Raw genomic sequence first — 20101 nt, forward strand, 5'->3', positions numbered from 1 at the left:
GAATTACCCTTCATTTAAGAAAGGTAGGCAAGTTACTCGTATTTCAATTTGTAAAAAATAGTTTTATAGCTTTTAGATCTGCCAGTAATTCTGTGCTCGAAGATAAAAATTTAACATTGGCTGTGCGGAACAATGTTGACCTGCAACCCTATTTTAATCAAGAATAGATTAAATGCATCATATCCTTATGTATTTTTCATCTCTTTTGTAGAGGCATTTGATGAATTTGATTAAGAGCTTAAATTAGATTTTTGTATTGTCTTAGAAATCTTTTTTTTTTTTTAATTTTTAATTTTGATTTATTTATAACCTTGGGTTGTCAAGTTTTATTGATGATTTATGAACAATCTGTTTTCCTATTATAGGATGCTTGGGTTGCTTTCCACAATGACAAGGAGAAAGTTGGAAAATACATGAAATCCATTTATGTTGGGGAGCTGGTGGATGCCAAGAAGGTATTCTCTACTGTTATTTAATTCTTTGAAAGTTAGAACGCTGACGTTTTTGTTTTGTTTTTTGTTTGTTTTCATTACTTAGGAAGAATCTGTGGTGTTGGAGAAGAGCATCTTGAATTTGCTTTTATCTAAAGACCAGGTACCCTTGATAGAATTCCAACCAGTATCTGGGCACAATGATGTCCAAGATTTCCAGCTTAATCCAGGCTTCTGACTTTTTGAAATGGACTTGAATTTATATCCGGCATCTAGATCAAATCAACATAAGACCATTTTGAGGCAACCGCTCAAAATAAGTTTCCGGGTTTTAAAAAATTGTTTGAATTGGATTTTGGGCTTTTATTTTTTGGGCCTGACCTACTCGCACCCATGCATTTATTTGTATAGCCCATGGGGCTGGGGTTTCTGTCGCGTTAACAGACTAAAGTAATTGCTTGCTGCCCTTTAGGACAGTCACAAAGTACTTTCCACCAGATCTAACAGACCAAGTTACCCAAATCACTGCTTGTTGGAACATAACCCTCGTTTTTTTTTCATTGCATTCATGGGGTGCAAGGAAGCCTCTTTACCTGTCCCATCTTATACTCATTAATCCCATGATATTATATTATGCTACTCCAGGCATCGATGGATAGGACAACTATCATCTTTGTTACCTTTCTTTAGAGTACAGGGTGTGGGGTCATAGAAGAGAATGAAGGGTTAAGGTTATTTGTTACATGTTGAGAGTTTGTTAACATAATTTTACCCAATTTTTTGTGGTTCAGGACAATTAAGTGGAAGTTTTGAATTGATCAAGTGTTATATATATGAGTAGAAATTTCAAAATAAAATAATAAAAAAAATTTTTTGTCTTCAGGACCTGTGTTATATATACGAGTAGAAATTTCAAAATTAAATTATTAAAAAATATTTTTTGTCTTCAGGACCCAGTTATGGAGGATTTCAGACAGCTTCGTAAGTTAGTAGAAGACAGTGGTTGGATGCGCCCCGAGCCAATATTTTACACTCTCCATTTTCTCCATATTCTAGTCTTGGAGGGTCTAGCCGTTGGCGTACTGTGGTACTTTGGGACCTCTTGGCCTTTTGTGCTTCTGGCCATGCTTCTCATGGCTACTTCACAAGTGAGGAAACTTTCTAATAAAATGTTATTTATAATTCAATTGTCGAGAGCTTGATCAATCATGTCAACGGTTGCTGTAGTCACACAGTTAATTTACACTGGAAAGGTTCCGTTTACATAAACAGACATGAGTGGATGATTACTGTTGTTTATTTTTCTATAACTGTTGTTTTATTATTATTATTATTATTATTATTATTATTATTATTATTATTATTATTATTATTATTATTATATATAATTATATTATTATTATTATATTATATTATTATTATTATTATTATTATTATTATTATTATTATTATTATTATTATTATTATTATTATTATTTATTATTTATTATTATATATTATTATTATTATTATTATTATTGTTTATTATTATTATTATTATTATTATTATTATTATTATTATTATTATATTTTCATTATTATTATTATTATTATTATTATTATTATTATTATCATTTTCATTATTATTATTATTATTATTATTATTATTATTATTATTATTATTATTATTATTATTATTATTATTATTATTATTATTATTATTATTATTATTATTATTATTATTAGATTTAGAAAAAAAATATTTAGATTGTTTTTCAACAACATAATATGGTATTGAAATAATATTAATAATAATATTTTTAATAATAATGAAAATAATAATAATAATAATAATAATAATAATAATAATAATAATAATAATAATAATAATAATAATAACAATAATAATACAGTCAACTCCGCTTAATCGCACACCCTCGGGAGTTCAAGTTAGTGTGTCGATTAAGCGGAGAAGCTAAAACTAGCATCTGAGCACCATCTTTCATGTACCAGTCATGTAGGACCTTCCCCTCTGAGGTTTCTATGGGCTTGGGACCGTCATATTCAAGACATTAGACTGATTAGAAGAGGCGAATTGTTTGTTTTTTAAATTTTTGTTTTGATTTTTTTGTTTTAGTTTCTTATTATTTTTATTTTATTGGAGGGGGGGGGGGGGGGGGGGGGGGGGGAAATTGCGTTGATGAGAAAGCTTTTTTCAAGCGTGATACGATATTAACGCGCATACTGGTTCAATGTGAAATGCATTTTCATTACCTTTTTAATTGCATTTTTTAGTTATTTTGTCTCAAATCAAGATGGGACCAAGATGTAGCGATTAAGTGGAGAATGTGTGTGATTAAGCGAAGCGATTATATAGAAATAATTCAGTTTTTCAGGAATGTGTAGCATATAAGCGGAGTGTGCAATTAACTGAGGTGCAATTAAGCGGAGTGAACTGTAATAATAATAATAATAATAATAATAATAATGATGATGATGATGATGATGATGGTGCACAATAGACATGGCATGTGATAATAATAATGAACTTTACTCTTAGATATTATCAGTAGCATATTGTTTATTGAGAAGTGTGGTTTGATGTTGTGTCTTTTGGTAAGGCACTTTTTACTCATTACCCCTCTCGGGGTATTACACACATTTTCCTCCCAAATTACGTTATGTTGGCATCTCTTCCAACTGAGGATGTAAATGTAACATCATGAAGTGCATTTAGCATGGTAAATCTGTGGAAATGTTCTAAATATTTACTTTTATTATTTATTTCACCTTGCTTTAGCTTACTTTGCAGCGCTGCTCTGGGGCTGACACCTTGATTTTTATAGTATTTTCATGAAGTATAGCCTCAAGTAAAATTTCCCCTTGTGGATAATTATTGGGAATTTTAATTTTGTTTCATTTATTTATTTATTGACTGGTGAATTTACAGAGCTGCCAACCTACCGCAAAAAATGTACGCATTTTCAACGATTGTATGCTTGTACGCATTTCCCCCAAGATTGTACCAATTTTCAGTGTACGGAGTCACTTCAGGTTTCTTCAGTTGTAATAGCCCGGATGCTCGTATCGCTGCTATCTTAAGCTTGCTGGATCGTTCAAATTTGTACTCGATACCAATTCATTGCTCTATTATTCTATAGTTAACTCACTCCTATTGTTTTAGTCCGATATCATGAAATCGAATATTCATCGTATACCTTCCTCTTACTTTCACAATGGTTAGTTTCCGTCGATTTCAGGATTGTAGCCATTTTTATAAAATGTCTCCCATTTTGAGGTCCCATTGTACACATTCATATCAGATGGGGTTGGCAGCTCTGAATTTAACCTCTTATCTCTGGTTGTATTTGTATGCAGGCCCAAGCAGGATGGACCCAACATGACTATGGCCACCACAGTGTCTTCAAATCAATGAGGATGGCCCATGTTTTTCACCACCTCACTGTGGGATTCATCAAGGTATCCCAGCAGATTTACTTTTTACAGGGAAGTGGGGGGGATGGTCGAGTCAGAAAATTGCTGGTACAAATATGCCAGTGTGTGATGACCAACTTTGGTTGATTTTTTTATTTTTGCCATTTCTTTATTAAATGTGACACCTGTATATATGACACCCTTTCTTCACTATAATACTTTTCATGCTGTTTTGAGGATTTGCATAAACTTATGAAAATCTAAGCGTGGAATATATTTGAAATGTTCTCGTATCTTTCACTATTTGTTTCAGAGAATGTGTTACGTAAAAACAAAATTGAATCAACTTCTTTGATAAGGAGACATTCTATCAGAAATTGAAGTGCTTATAAAGATAAACTTTATCAAAGTTATTTCCCTTTACAAATCATTGAGATATATACTCTTATTTTAATTTCTGCAATGATCCAGATTTCTTCCCATTTCTTTTTTTCATTCTATTTTGAAGTAAAACTGCAGCCTCCTGTATTTTAGCCACATCTCCCTCATTTTTATCCCAAACTCCACTCTCAACTGATATACCAGGTTGGGAGCTATGTGACACTGGGGACCAAATCAGATGTCTCTTGGTCATAGCCAAAATGACCTCGTTGAACATGATTTTTTATTTTTTAAAAATTTGAGCGAGTTTTCAATAGGTGGTTTTGTGGGAAGATTATCATAATGCTTTACTTCACAAATATAAATAAACCTAGGTAATATTTGTACATGATATCAAAGGGAGTTAAGTCCAAAAAATAATTAATGACTTAACTCTTTAAGATTCAACCTGACGAAAACCGACAACGGCCAAATATTCATGGGCGCGGTAGTCAAGACTGGCCTCAGTAAGTAAAATCCAATCGTTGTGAAGGAAATGACATGCCTGTCACTGTCGCAGGATGTTTTCAGCTTTGATTTTTATAAATTTGCCGACAGCAAATAAAATCTGTTGTAGATATTGCGATTTGGATCCTATTTTATTTGCGGGTGAAAATCATTGACATTGCACTTTGTTTGGTAAAAATTGGAAAAAAAATTACGACTTTGGTGATGAAAAATGACTTTGATGACAATTATTGTAAACTTAAAAAATATTATTAATAATTTATAACTACCTTATTTGTGGGGCGATTTTGTAATTTGTGGTATCAATTTTATTGTAATAAAGAGATAGGAACTTCAGAGTTATTTTTTTCTGATGCGAAATTATTACTTTGTAATTTTAGCACTAAGAAAAATAGTTGGTAAATAAATATGTTACACCTCTTTGATCTACCACCACTGTCATTTGTGTAGAATTGTGAAACAAGTGTCTCAAAATATTCGACCAATCACAGGCTGTCTAACTGGCTGGCCGAAACAAAGGCGATTGATAGAGTTATTGGAAAATGCTATCTATTTAAGGAAGGAAAGTGAAAGAAAGATCTGACAAAGCAGTGACTGTCACTAGAGTGAACGGTCATTTGGGCTTTATTCACCTTTGCAAATGCCTTAAGAACATTCGAGGATCAAATTACCTCAATTTCTAAGCAAATCAAGGAGAAAGGCCTCTTTGAAATTATTGTCATTGCAATATTTCACGGACTGTAAATAGTTGTAATTATGATATACATAGACACTTTTAATATTTATAAAGTATAGTGCTCGGGCTTCATGAGGTGATGACTATGGTTCATAATACAATAGCAATGTGTCAACAAACTTTTTAAACATTAATATTGAGCCTGCTCAAGGTGATTGTGGAATCATTCAAGGAGATTCGGTGAATAATTACATTACTAATACCTGTTGATATAAACAACTAAAGCTTCCAAATGATGTAAAGGTAAATTCGTATTATGTATAAAATATTATTTAAATTGATATGTTTGGTGTTGGCTCACATGTAAATCAGTATTGACTGAGAAATCCAAAGACTTATGTTGCAATTGATTGGTCCAGTATTGGTATTTACTGGTCCAGTATTGGTATTTACCCACCAAAAACTGTAGATCTTAATCAATCTGGAGTAGAATTGTCCAAGAGTATTTTAGGAAGTCTTGAATATTTCAGAATATTACAGATCTTTGCTTTCTCATGATTTTCTGAAAGAGAGCACAGAGGTATGTGTGTAGAGCAGTGGTGAAGGGAGCAAGCGTGTAATGTTGACAGATTAGAGAAAAAAAATCAAGTCTGAAAAAAAAACTCAACTCTTTTTCATAAATGAACAACTTCTCTCTTTGAACAATATTTTTAGTGTCATTGCCTCCCATTATAGAGGGATTTTTTTTTTGTTCATTCGCTCACTTTTCACACCATGGTTCCTCAATATCTCTCAATCCCTCTTGCTATAACCCAGCAAACATATGACTCATCATGACAATTTCATGTTTCCAACATCAATGTTGTTTTCCGAGATTGGCTCGTAGTTTGATAGAGAAAAATTAGTTACATTGTCTGTTACATTGTAGATATTTTATAATGTACCTTTGTACCATTTGCTCCAATATAATTTGTTAATGTCCTTCAGAGCCTTGAAGCTAGAGTGTATCCCAGTTTCTGTAGTTTGAATGGATAGTATCAGTTCCTTACTTCAGGGTTCCCACAAGGTCGGGAATCGGGCAAAGGTCAGGGATATGATAAATTTTTTTCTCGGGTCCCCCTGTCCACCCAGCTTGTGATGAGTAGCTAGGTCTGTAAAATCTGGCACAAGGAACTTTGCATTAAACTAAAATCCTATCTAAAGGGTAGCAAGTTATTTCCATATTGCTAATTAAGGCTATAGAAACTGGGACAAATTTGTTACAGTAGAACATGACCATAGCGGCACCCGCTACAGCGGGACCATTGCTACAACGGGACCTTACACAAACACCACTTTTTTTTTCTATATAAATTCAATTACCTGTGCTTGGGTTTAGCGGGTCAAGGAAAGGCCCGAACTTGCTTACAGCGGGAAAAATTGAGCGAGCTGTACGCGCCGCGACTCAGCAAGTGACGTAGACTGGGCTCTCTCCCGCCCATAGAAAATCTGTGCTCCCGCCACCCAGGACTAACACACACGCCTCCGTCTGCCATTTCGCTTGTGTCTTCACACACACCTCTCGTGTCTACCCGCACTTCTTTTGCCAGTCGCTCTATTTCTTCATATGTGTTGATTGGTCAGTCTTGCGATGATTAATTAAATTGGACAACCCGATTGAAAAGAGATGCGTTGCACAAGATGACGCCATGTGTAAAGCCCTTGGCCAATTAGAGAGAAGAGGCTTGTGCGTACGCGGTGGTGTGTACATTTTAATCCAGATCAGCCCTATTATTACTATTATGCCATTCATTGCGATTGTTGCTGCTCAAGCATACACATCACTCGCACTCGTTCGTATGTAGTCCTTCCTGCCTAAATCCCATCCCCCCCCCCCCCCCCCCCCCCCAATAAAAACATAAAACAAACAAACAAAAAAACACACAACCCCCCCCCCCCCCCCAAACCAACCAAAACAAACACTGAACCAAAGATAGTCCATTTCAAGGCTCATGGGTCACGTTAGTTTTATTGACATTCAAGGGAGGTAATCGTGTTTATTTTGGGGACATTTTCCCCTGCTTTCCTATAGCGGGAACTTGCCTACAGCGGGATTTTTCTGCTGGGACCAAAAGTCCCGCTATAGGCATGCTCTACTGTAATACTTTTTAGGCCTACTTTATGGAGAAGTGTGGCTCAGCGGTATGGTATTTGCTTCGTACTTGAAAGGTACTGAGTTCGACTACCCACCGCATTGTGTCGCCTTGAGCAATTCACCTTGCCCTAGTTTAGTTTGCGGCACTGCACTGCGGCTGATGCCTGGCTTATTCCAGTCTTTCCTTGGAATAGATCCTGGAGACAAATTTTCCCTATGGGATGAATAAAGAGAATTTTTTATTATTAATTTACCAAATAACTGCTTGGTGGATAGGTATGGGGACCCTCATAAATTACAAGGATTATCATTATATGTTATATTCCATTTTTGAATTTTCATTTCAGGGCGCTTCTTCTCACTGGTGGAATTTCCGTCACTTTCAGCACCATGCAAAACCCAACAGGATTCGTAAAGATCCAGACATTGACATATCATACCTGTTCCTCATCGGAGACATGATCCCTAAGAAATGGGGTGAACGCAAGTGGGGGAAAATGCCTTACCAGTTGCAGCAAGATTACTGGTTTCTTAGTGAGTTTTATTTTACTTCTTGTAAGGAGAGTGCCAATTGGATTCAATAGTCTGATGTCACGTGGCCCAGCAACGAGCAGCTTGGTTCTAAACAAAGAAAATCAGTACTTTTTATTCTTCATGCTGACTAGAACTTTATCACATGTCATATGATCAGAATGTATAAAATTCAAAACATGATCAGATTTATAATGTTTTTCTCCTCTGAATATACTTTTATGCTCGTCGGAGAAGTATTTTATAAGGGTGTCCGCCATTGTTCCAATAGTTTAGATCCAGTTACTAAGTTACTCTGCGTCATTACCGGGGAAGTTACGTCACGACTGTTGAAGCATATTAAAAAGGATATACTTTATATATATATATATATATATATATATATATATATATATATATATATATATATATATATATATATATATATATATATATATATATATATATATATATATAAAAAATAGATGTGAATTTGTTTAAAGCTTGTATTTCCACAGATTCGTCATATTGAATGCACTTCACAATGCTTCATTTATTAATACCCTCATATCCCCTATAGAACTAAATTTCCATTTCAAACAGTACAAGTCACCTCATATGGGTTCTTTTTCTACTAACATTCTTACAATACCCATCAGTGCCTATATCCAAGTACTCATCTATACCTGAGTTGAGTGGGTTAATATGTTTAAAGGACACACCGTAAGTGCTGGAAATTGAGATTTTCACCCATCTAGCCATCGACCATATTCAACACTGCTTATTGTTGTTACAAAGTGAAGAAGATATTTTCATCAAATAATTTCTTGACAAATAATTTTGTTCTTTCGCTAACATTCTTGAAATCCTCCAAATAATTCAAGTGATTCTGACAATGAGTTAAAAATGGCAGCAATAACTATAAGGCTTTTAACGTGAAGAATGGTGCAATTATCTCGTTATCAACTTGCCTACACTTATATATCTGTGGCCTGGAGATATTGTGGTTGTTTTATGCTGAAAATATGATCACATGAAAAGTTGAAAAGATAAAAAGAAGATATCGGACTGGCCTCATGTTTTTATTTATTTATTTATTTATTTCAATTTTGAATGATTTTTTTCGTCTTTTCAATTAATCAATATTTTTCCTCCTTTTTCTTCTGACAGTTGGACCACCCCTTCTCCTTCCCATCTATTTTCATCTTGAGGTGATCTATTTTGTATTCAAACGGAGGGACTGGCTAGTAAGTTGACATTGTTGTGGCAGTGTTGTGCATCTGTGTAAACATATCATCATCATCATCATCATCATCATCATCAGATAAGATAAGATAAGATATACTTTATTGTTTTTTTATGGAAATTATAATTTAGTATCACATTGATGTTGAACAAGACATTTCCACATTCTAGTCATGCATTCATTCATTCAATAAAGACCTAAACAACAAGCATTCTAACATTTGTGAGTAAACGAATTTCTAAAAGTATTAATTAACTGATTAAAGAATCTAATTTAAATACGTTATTATTGAGAATTAAATCTAGAGTTGATGTGAGTACATAGATCTCAAAACTTTAAAGGAAGGTAAAAACATGCATATCATTTTAATTCACTAGTCAGGAGTGAATAGCTGTACCTGCTAGATAGATCAATATTGCTTTTTAATGGTAAAAATATATATTAATTTTTTTAAAGGTAAAAGTATAGGGCTATATGTTTGTTATTTGATTGTTCAGCATGACATGGATATCTGTGGGTAAATGAATAAATAAATTATTACAAAATATGACTTAGTCTTCTGGTAAAAGCTGTATATCTGTAGGTAAATAAATAGAGGAAACTGTGAAACTATATACAATTTAATTTCAAATACGAGTTGCAATTGTGTGGGTAAATAAATCTCTAAAACAAGGTATAACTTTACAATCCGATATATTACCTTATATTATACTATATAACATTATATGTGTTGGGGCATGACATAATCAGCCAGAAGGTGATAATTTTGGTTTTGAATATTTGTTGCATTTTCTGAAAGAATTTGCTCACCAGAACATTTTAATCTTTATTTGAAGTAAATCGGGTGATTTTTTCTTGAAGTTCTGGTCAGATGTATGGGAAAGGTGTCCAGCAACTTTTCTCAAATTTCATACCTTTTCAACTTGACTAGCTGTAAGATATATTTAGAAGTGAAATTAAGCTTTGATATTTCCCGAAGATGTACAAAAAGGGTTGATTTAATCATTTATGACAAGAACTCATTTTGGATAAAGTTTGACCTTCTAACTAAACTTGGCAATATCTCAGTTCAAACCTTTTCACCATCCGACTGATTATTTATCATTCACGGTAACATTCTTTATATTGTTTAATAATAGTATTTATATTATATATTTTAATCAGAATTATATGGGTGTTGACCTTGATAAAAGATATTCTTAAAAAAGAGGATAAAAAGTGTGGACCAATTACTTTTAATTTTAATCACAGTATGTAAAATATTTATCAACAGGACCTTGCCGTTGGTATTGCGTTCTTCTACCGCTTGGGTTATTTCTTTGGTCCCTTCTTCGGAGGATGGGGCACTTTTTTCTTCTATATGGGTGTTAGGTAAGTGTTGACAATTATACATCAATTGTCCAGAAATCTCTTTGCACTTAAATAATGTACTCATCATACTTGTAGCAGACGTAAATTTCCGACAATTGACGGATTTCCTACAAAATTACCACAACCTTTTTACTCTTTTAATCATCATTTTGCACTTTATTGACTTTCATACCCGAAAATGTGTCTAAGAGGGAATTAATTAATTTAAAAACTTCTCATGTTTTTATTGTTAAAATATAATTCTTTAGATAAAGCCCGTAGTAGGGAAAAACAGAAATTGTAATAGATGCAGGTATCCCAAAATGAACCAAAATGTTGTGCTTCACATTGTTTTAGAAAGTCACTTCCTTATAGAGTAAAACTCTCTTTTATCTGAGGTGCCTTTGTACTCCAAAATCACCCATTTAAAGTCTGCAGATGACATATTTACTGACTATAGAACTCAATAAAAATGTTTTTCACTCTTTTGTAATTTACTGTTGATTGAAATGAACGGAAAAGAACTCGATAATCATGAACGGCAATACAAAACCCATCACTGTTAAAGTCAACGAAGTTAAATTTTGAAAAGACTTAATAATTTACGATTTAAATAGAAAATTACGCCTTAACAAGAAATAAATGAAAATAAATATAACAACTTTAAAAAAGAACAAAATAAGTAATACAGAACATTCCGAATTCATGACCCTTCATCAGTTAACAACAAAATCAAAATAATAGCTATTAAAAGCTGGAGCAACAAATCCTGGATCCCTTCCCCCCCCCCCCCCCCCCCCCCCCCCCTGCAAAAGGAAACTGGTCCCACATCAAACTACGTCACAACTCCACGTAACAATGTGGCATTGGGTTGGACATAATTTTAAAGGCAGTATGGCTTTTGACAAAAGATGATACCTTTAGGTTTTTTTTCATTTTTCAATAAAAACAATTAAGTTGTCCCTCACCAACAGCATTGTGGCAGGGAAAAAAAAAGTTTGTTTACCCTAGAAAAATAATAATCTAAAAAATTGTACCATTGGCAGTTCGAAGTTTTCAGCCTGGTAAATACCATCAGTATACATTTTGAAACTGAGAGGAAAAGGTTATATTTTTACTGTAATATGAGCATTGAAGTAGACATAGCATTTATAAAATCTGAATCTGCCTGTAAGCATATCTTGGTCTGAAGCATTATCTGGCAATAAGTATACTGTGCTTGATTCCCGAGGGCCGTACTTATAAACAGAGACAACTGTACTAGTAAAATAGCTTTGCTATGAGGTATTTTGAGGCAAAGAAAGACATATTGTAGACTAGAAATAAATACAGTGTTCATAAAGCTCTTTCCTGATTTCAAAGACTTATTATTACATCAGCGGCTATGTGGTCAAGTGGTATTACGCGCACTCGCTTTCGGATTGGAAGGTCCTGGGTTTGAGCGTCGCTCGGTGCAAAGTTAAGTCCTTGGAAAAGGCTCTTTACTCACATTTTCTCATCGTACTCAGGTGTAAAAATGAGTACCTGGCTTTGAACAGCGTTGTCTGTGTCCGGAAAAAATTGTCAGGCGTCATGTCTCGTTCTACATGTTACGTGTTGCTGTATGATCAATCTCTCACTATATGTCTCAGTAAATTTTGATTATCCTTATTATTTTTGGACAATTCATTAAATATTCACAAAAGAAGTAAGTATATTATATTAATGTGCAGATGCACCTGCTCTGAGCACTTCCTCGTGATATGGTGAAGTGCTCAGCAAATACAATGTATCGTTATTATAATGTTACATATCCATGATATTGTAATATATGTAGTCTTTGGATTGGATGTCAGACTATTGCTAAGTACTTTTGGCCAGATCCAACAGACCCAGCTACCCAATCACTGCTGGGTAGACAGGGTTGTTAGAAAAAAATCTCGACTTCATATATGATTTATCCCATTCCTTTTGCATGTGAAGCGAGTGCTCTACAACTGAGCTATGGGGACCTCGTGAAGACCCAGATTTTGGTGTTATTTGGTCGTTTTCTAGTCTTTTATTCACTTAGAGAATGATATGATATTATTACACGTTCCATTTCAGGTTCTTTGAGAGTCACTGGTTCACCTGGGTGACTCAAATGAACCACTTGCCCATGGAAGTGGACAATGACCACCACAACAACTGGGTGTCCACTCAGCTGAGGACCACCTGCAATGTAGACCCTTCTCCCTTCAATGACTGGTTCACTGGCCATCTCAACTATCAGATAGAACACCAGTAAGCTTTTGGTTTTGTGATGCTGTTTTTCATCATTATTATTACCATCATAATCACTCGTCTTTATTTCTATTCATCTTCATAGACTAATGTCATCATTTTAAGTTGTCTTCCTTACCTTTATTTTCTACCTCTTGTAGGCTATTCCTTGTAGATTAGATTTTTAAAAATGTTTAGATATTTATTTATTTATTTATTTATTTTTTTTTGTTTTGAATTTGTAATTTTAAAGAATTTTTCATTAGAATTGGCACTGGGCTTAGCCCTCTCCTTACCACCTGCAGCAAAATCCTCACATTTGTTACGACACAATATACATTTTTCTTATTTAGATTTATTTTGTACATCACAGCGATCTCTGTTTAATTAATAAGAATATAAGGTTGTTCTGTAGAGAGATTGTTTGATTTTAAAAAATAAATTTTTCTGCTGGGTGAGCCTGCCATTTTTGGGAAATTACTGAAAATGATCGGTTAGGAGAGAGTTACACTTCATTAATTTCCTGTGAGCATTATGGAGCCTGCCTGGTATCCTAATCAAGTGATAGATTTCATCAACTTGACCCCTTGACTTAAACATATGCATCATTTCAATAGCATAAACCAGGTCGATATCACAGACATCAAAATATCCTACATAAACACCAACTATATGTCGATACCGAAAAAAAATCGACGTCACATTATTGTATTTGAAAGAAGATGGGTGAAGATCAAAAAAAAATAAAGCGGATGTTTAAAGAAGATACAAGCTTTCAATTGTGGCTTCAATAAGTTTATTCATGTCTGAATCAGGGATGGCAAAGTAAAAATCAATATAAAGATCAAATTATACAAAGCCCTTGTGAAGTCCATACTCATGTACAAATGTGGTACCTGGGCACTAAAAAGAACAAAAAAAAGAAAGAAAAAAAATTGAGCTTTTATATAGCGCAATATCCACTAAAAATGCTCATAGTGCTTTACAATGGGTCCCTGTCCATCAGCAGCACATAACATGTAGAACGAGACATGACGCCTGCTAGGCGATATTAAACATTTTTTTTTCCGACATAGACAACGTTGTTAACAGCCAGGTACTCATTTTACACTTGTACGGTGAGAGAATGTGAGTAAAGAGCCTTTTCCAAGGACTCACCTGTGTGCTGAGCGAGGCTTGAACCCAGGATCTTTGACCACATAGCTGCACACAAAGCGAAGAGCAAAAACTGGGTAGGTATCATGATAAACAATTATAGAAAGTCCTAAACATTTAATACCTACAAAAATGATCAATATTGTACTCAAGAGCAAGTGCAGTGAAAAACCTCGATGTCCTCAAATTTAAGGAGCCTGATGGCGACTTTTTTGGTCATGCACTGAGAACAGATACAGAAATACCAGCAAATAAAGCCATGAACGCTTTTTTCACTCCATCTGATCAGGGTAAATATAAAAGATGACCACCACCAACAATTTACACTGTGTTAAGCAGGGACCACAGATACGTACATGTCGGCATAAAATAGATTCAGTGGAGGATTCTCTGTCTCTAAGATCCATGGCAGAAAACTGAAAGGTGGAAGGATATCACACAGAGGACAGAAGAGGTGTCTAGGGTGGCCCAGTTGTATGACTAGGAGGCGAAAGAAACTATGTCAAGCGAGTCATATTTGTAACCAATCGTCTTAAAACAATCAATGAGTTGGGATGATTTTAATGATGGGAATTGAATTTACATATTCTAAGTAATCACATGTATTATTTACTCAATGTTGGGTTACATTTCATCAATTCATCCCACCCACCCCCTTTTCATTTGTTTTTTTTTCCAGTCTATTCCCCACCATGCCACGGGTAAACTATCACAAAGTCAAGCCTTTGGTGATGTCTCTTTGTCAGAAACATGGCATTGAGTACAAGAGTAAGACACTGTACAATGCCTTTGCTGATATTCAAAGGTTAGTTCTCTCTCTCTCTCTCTCTCTCTCTCTCTCTCTCTCTCTCTCTGTCTCTGTATCTCTCTCTCTCTCTCTCTCTGTCTCTGTATCTCTCTCTCTCTCTCTCTCTCTCTGTCTCTGTATCTCTCTCTCTCTCTCTCTCTCTCTGTCTCTGTATCTCTCTCACACATATGCAAGTCCATACAATATATTCAAGCAAAGTGTCAAATGAATTAATAGATAATGATTCTAATTTCCTTTAGAAAACCCATGAAATTATCTATAGATAGAATGCGCTTGGCCAAGGAGTTCACAACATTGCCATCCGGAAGTATAACGGACCAACACACAAACTCTGTGTAACCATGAACTTTTATAGTCTGGTTAATACAGTTTAGTGAGAACAACTCACAAACGCGGATGGCAAAAACAATAACAAAGGCCTGAGTGATGTCATCTGCATACTATCTATAATGGCTCAAATGGTGAAACAGTATAGATTATGATAAATTCACATATGTGACCACTCATCTCAAAAAAGTATTATTTTAGTTTTAACCTGACACTTATAATTGAATTTTTAGCTTAAGTTTAAATTTAAGTTTAAATAAATGTCTTTATTGGAGAGCAATAGTGATGAGAAATTTGGGGTATGGAGAAGTGCCAGATGACAACAGAGAATAAAGATATCCTGATGTCAGAGCCAACCTGAAATCCAACTGACATGGTACCATCCACCTGGCTGAGAGAGGAGAAGAGAGAGAGAGGAGAGAGAGAGAGAGAGAGGAGAGAGAGAGAGAAGAGAGAGAGAGAGGAGAGAGAGAGAGAGGAGAGAGGAGGGGAGAGAGGAGGGAGGGAGAGGGAGAGAGAGAGAGAGAGAGAGGGAGAGAGAGAGAGAGAGAGAGAGAGAGAGAGAGAGAGAGATCAGTTTAGCCACTGAGCCATCCAGCACACACAAATATAGCTTTCAAACTTAGTTCCTGTTGTGCAGACTCTTTTCTCTCAACTACGTAGGGGATCAAATAGAGATTAGCTCACTGACCCCGCAAACTTTCAATAGTGAGCAAATTAATGCTATGCGTTCTTTTCTCTGTGTAGAACAAGACAAACATGTTAACAAATAAGACACGCTTGGAATAGCTCCCGATATTGGGTTGAATAAAATTCAGAAAAAATGTAGAGCAGGCTCTTGTATCATTAATAATGAGAAATATGGGGTATGGAGAGGTGCCAGATGAAAACAGAGAATAAAAATATAGCTGTTTCAGATCCATAAATTGCATGGTGAGGTAGAATGGTATTATGCCTCAAACCTCTCTCACAAAGAAATACTACAGAGTTTAAATTGAAGCTTATAATCAATATCACATTGTTATTTATTTCTTCGAGTTTTGAGCAACCTTGATTCTTTTAATTGTATTACAGTGGTCTCCATTTATAAGCATAGTCTTCTTTAAGCAAGCAAATTTTTCTTATAGCTCGATCGGAATTATTCAGATTTTTTTTGTTTTTGGCAAGGTCATATTTTTGAGTTGTTTTCCTCCCAAGGGATATAATTTCGAGAAATTTGACCAAGTATGACCCTTCATTATGTCTGAACAGTTTAGATAGTGAAAATTGATTGAGCCAGAAATATGGAAATTTTGTCATTTTTTGTGTTAGAGATAAAGAATGTAAGCGGTCTGGGAGCCCAAAAGTAAAATGACATATTTCTTATTAAAAAATTGAGTTTTTATACAGCGCAATATCCACTAAACATGCTCAAAGTGCTGTACAGGGGGTCCCTGGCCAACAGCAATGTTTAACATTTAGGATGGGACATGACACCTGTTCGGCGATGTGACAATTTTTTCGGACAGGGACAACGCTGTTAACGGCCAGGTACTCATTTTACACCTGATTTCAGTGAGAGATTGTGAGTAAAGAGCTTTCTCCAAGGAATCAACTATGCAAGGTTTGAACCCAGAACCTACCCATCCAAAAGTGAGTGTCATACCGCTAGACCACATAGCCGCAAATGACACATTTCTTTTCATTTAAAGTTTAAATTCACTTTTGACATTTGATTAATCCCAACATAAAACCAGATTGAGGCTATGGGTCAAACAATGGATTACAAAGTTTTTAACGTTATATCATTCATCATTTTTTTTTCTCAGAATGTTGAAGAAATCTGGCAAGATTTGGTACGAAGCTTACCATGAATGAGACAGGAGCAGCTAGATGAAAAAGATCGAGGTGAAGACGAGATGATGCAATTCATTGGATTAAAATAGATGCAATATTTGATGTCATTGTTGATGTCAGGATAAAGTCATTGTTTCATTTTATTGTAATACAGTGGTCTCCATTTATAAGCATAGTTCTCTTTAATCAAGGAGAGTGTTCTTATAGCTAGATCGTACTTATTCAGAATTTTATTTTTGCAAGGTCATTTTATTGAGGGAATGGCTCGTAGTGGTGGGATAGAGAGTACATGTTTTGGTTGCTCTGCCTGTTTCTATTTTTTTTGGTGATATTTCCAAAAGATGTTGTTTTATTTAATTTACATGGTTCTATTTGTCTTTTCGAACTCTTTGCTGAGAAATATGTTTTATTTGGATTCATTAGCATGCTTTTAGCCAGATGTTACTTGTAGTTGTAGCCAGATTGCTTATAAACGAAGACCACTTTATTGGGTTTCATGGCCAATGCAAAGATTTAGTTTTGATGTCCAAAATACAATAGAATGTTATGGGATTAGTCTTCAGTGTTGTAACTGGGAAATTATCAAATCAAAATTAAATACTCACTACTCTAACAATGATGGCAGTTAAATTTTTTCCTACTTTTTCAAAAGAATCATTTAAAATGTTTTGTTTTTTTTTTTCTTCTAAACACATTATTGTTAGTGACAAAATTCCAAACCAATAGTGACAAAATTCCAAACCAATAGATAATCTCTTAATAGTGTTCACTGTGTTGGGCACAACTAAAGACAGAATATGAGTTTAAATGCATTCACCTAATTGAAAATATCCATTAATATTTTGTCGAAACCTCAAAGCGCTTTTAAAAAAAAAAGGTCATTGTTTCAAATCCAATTCAACCAAAATATCAAAACAATTAAGTGGGATAGAAGACACAGTCAGTGCCTCCCTGCCCACATTACATTGAAGATGACCCACATTTTTGCATTTGGTCATCAGACTTTTGATTGTGTCCACCCAGTAATGAATTGGGCCGTAAATATAATATAGTTAACGACTAGACCTGGCAATGAGTGTATATAAAATGGAAATCCAGTGATATCTGTACTTTTATTGAAATTTCCATATTGTTGACAATAGAGTTTAATCATCATTATGAAATTAGAAACAGATAGGGTATACATGCCATGTGCTTGAAATGCTATACTGTACAAAGTTTGATTATTCGTAAAGAAGATAAATTGATACTCACTTGTAAAAACTAAGAGCAATTTTGTTATATTTTGCAAGGATCTTGAAAGGAAAGGTAAAAGCGTGTTCTGACAGAAGGTAACTTTAAATGTAAAATTAAGTGGTAGATTCTTCATTTAACACAAAGTATTTAATTTATTATAAGCAAATGTTTGGGATAGATTCTTAACTCTTTCAGCGCCATTGGCCGCATTGTGCGGCCAGGGCAGAATCTGTTCTACTGGTCAATGGCCGCACAGTGCGGCCAGTCTTGAAAGGCAAAAACAATAATGTAATTCAATCCTACTTTCTACAAAAGTACTATAAATTGAACCAATGGTATCATTCCTTTCATCAGAACATTCAATTGGCCCTAGGGAGGTATTTTAATTGATATTTTGCGCCGAAATCGAATGTCACTTTGTCTTAGCTTGTCATTCTAATACTGCCTCAATCAGGTGCCAGCCATTTTGTGATGGAAATGCGAATATAACCTCAGCGCTGAAAGAGTTGAGCATAGTGTTTTCGAGTTATTATAATTTGATCACGAAGGAATGGCATCAGTATTAACACCGTGTTCCCCAGGAACCAGAAACAACGAGATCTCATTATACCAATGACTTTGCCCTGATCTTTCTATATAGAGTTTTGTTTTCTCATTGTTGATTTGTAAGTTCCTGTGATTTTAATATTGTAGGCCAGTTTTTGTTGATGTTGTATCTAAGGTTATCGATGATACTTACGTTCCATACCAAAATAATAAACCATTAACTATCTCATCTTCTTAAACCCACCTGGCATTCACTTAAATAACATCGTTTAATGAATGCCTTTGCAACTTGCTTATTGTAAAAAGCCATAAAATTATATGTAAAACATGTTGATATTTTATTATTATTATTATTATTATTATTATTATTATTATTATTATTATTATTATTATTATTATTATTATTATTATTATTGATGTTGTTATTCTTCTTCTTCTTCTTCTTCTTCTTCTTCTTCTTCTTCTTCTTCTTCTTCTTCTTCTTCTTCTTCTTCTTCTTCTTCTTCTTCTTCTTCTTCTTTTTATTATTATTATTATAAGTCTGCTTGGAATGATTTACTTAATTCTGGAGTTTTAGTCACATTTTAACAAGCAGGATTTATGATTTATTGTGCCAAACGGGAGTTACAGAGAATTTTACGTGATTTTATTGTACAATCAAATAATTTAATTCCATTAATTCCTTCCTTTTCATCCTTTTAATGTATTGTATTTGTTTACGACGTATTTACAATCCCAACGCTGTTGTTAGCAAGTTTTTTTGCTTTACTAATTTATTTTATTAATTTCTACTTTAATTTTTCAAATCGGAACCAAACTGTTTTATGGTGTTCTTTCATCACCAATCCTTCCTTTCTTTTTAATTTTATATTTCTCGAATGATTTTTATATATACCCCTATTTATAGCTCTACAACATTATTTAACGCTTTATGTTAAATTAAGAAAATGCTATCTTTTTTTTTTCCTGTAAATCTCTTGTTTCTTTTTAATCCCCTGTCACGTGACAAAATGTAAAGATTGGAACAAGTGTGTATGACAAAATATGTGCAGTTTGAAATTCTATTTTTGATCTTTCTTTGATTTTTGGATTTTTTATTTTCTTTATCACACAATACATGATATTTGTATGTAAACATGACCAGCTCTAAATGAAAATGAAAAGATGTAAGTGCTGAGCGATGCCATAGTTGGTTATATGAAGAATATGTAATTAAATGCTTAAGCTTTGACTTCTTACTTGATAATGCACTTTGTCAGATGACAAATAAAAGTCAGACCTTTTGCCATATGTATTACAAACA

The 20101-nt window shown here is 34.1% G+C and overlaps 1 protein-coding gene across 1 annotated transcript in view; it reads left to right on the forward strand.

The window, feature by feature from the left end:
- Nucleotides 1–17954, forward strand: part of LOC144959125 (fatty acid desaturase 2-like) — a 23992-nt gene extending 6038 nt beyond the window's left edge. The window contains exons 2-10 of the mRNA XM_078891572.1: nt 366–455; nt 1382–1579; nt 3789–3890; nt 7891–8077; nt 9224–9300; nt 10573–10670; nt 12735–12911; nt 14725–14850; nt 16989–17954. Coding sequence (XP_078747698.1) covers nt 366–455; nt 1382–1579; nt 3789–3890; nt 7891–8077; nt 9224–9300; nt 10573–10670; nt 12735–12911; nt 14725–14850; nt 16989–17037 — 1104 coding nt within the window. The 3' untranslated portion in view covers nt 17038–17954. The remainder of the gene's footprint in view (nt 1–365; nt 456–1381; nt 1580–3788; nt 3891–7890; nt 8078–9223; nt 9301–10572; nt 10671–12734; nt 12912–14724; nt 14851–16988) is intronic.
- Nucleotides 17955–20101: the final 2147 nt, after the last annotated feature.

This window comes from Berghia stephanieae, chromosome 13, assembly GCF_034508935.2.
Source record: "Berghia stephanieae isolate SIO BIC M18660-M18661 chromosome 13, UCSD_Bste_1.3, whole genome shotgun sequence".
Classification (NCBI taxonomy): Eukaryota; Metazoa; Mollusca; class Gastropoda; order Nudibranchia; family Aeolidiidae; genus Berghia; species Berghia stephanieae.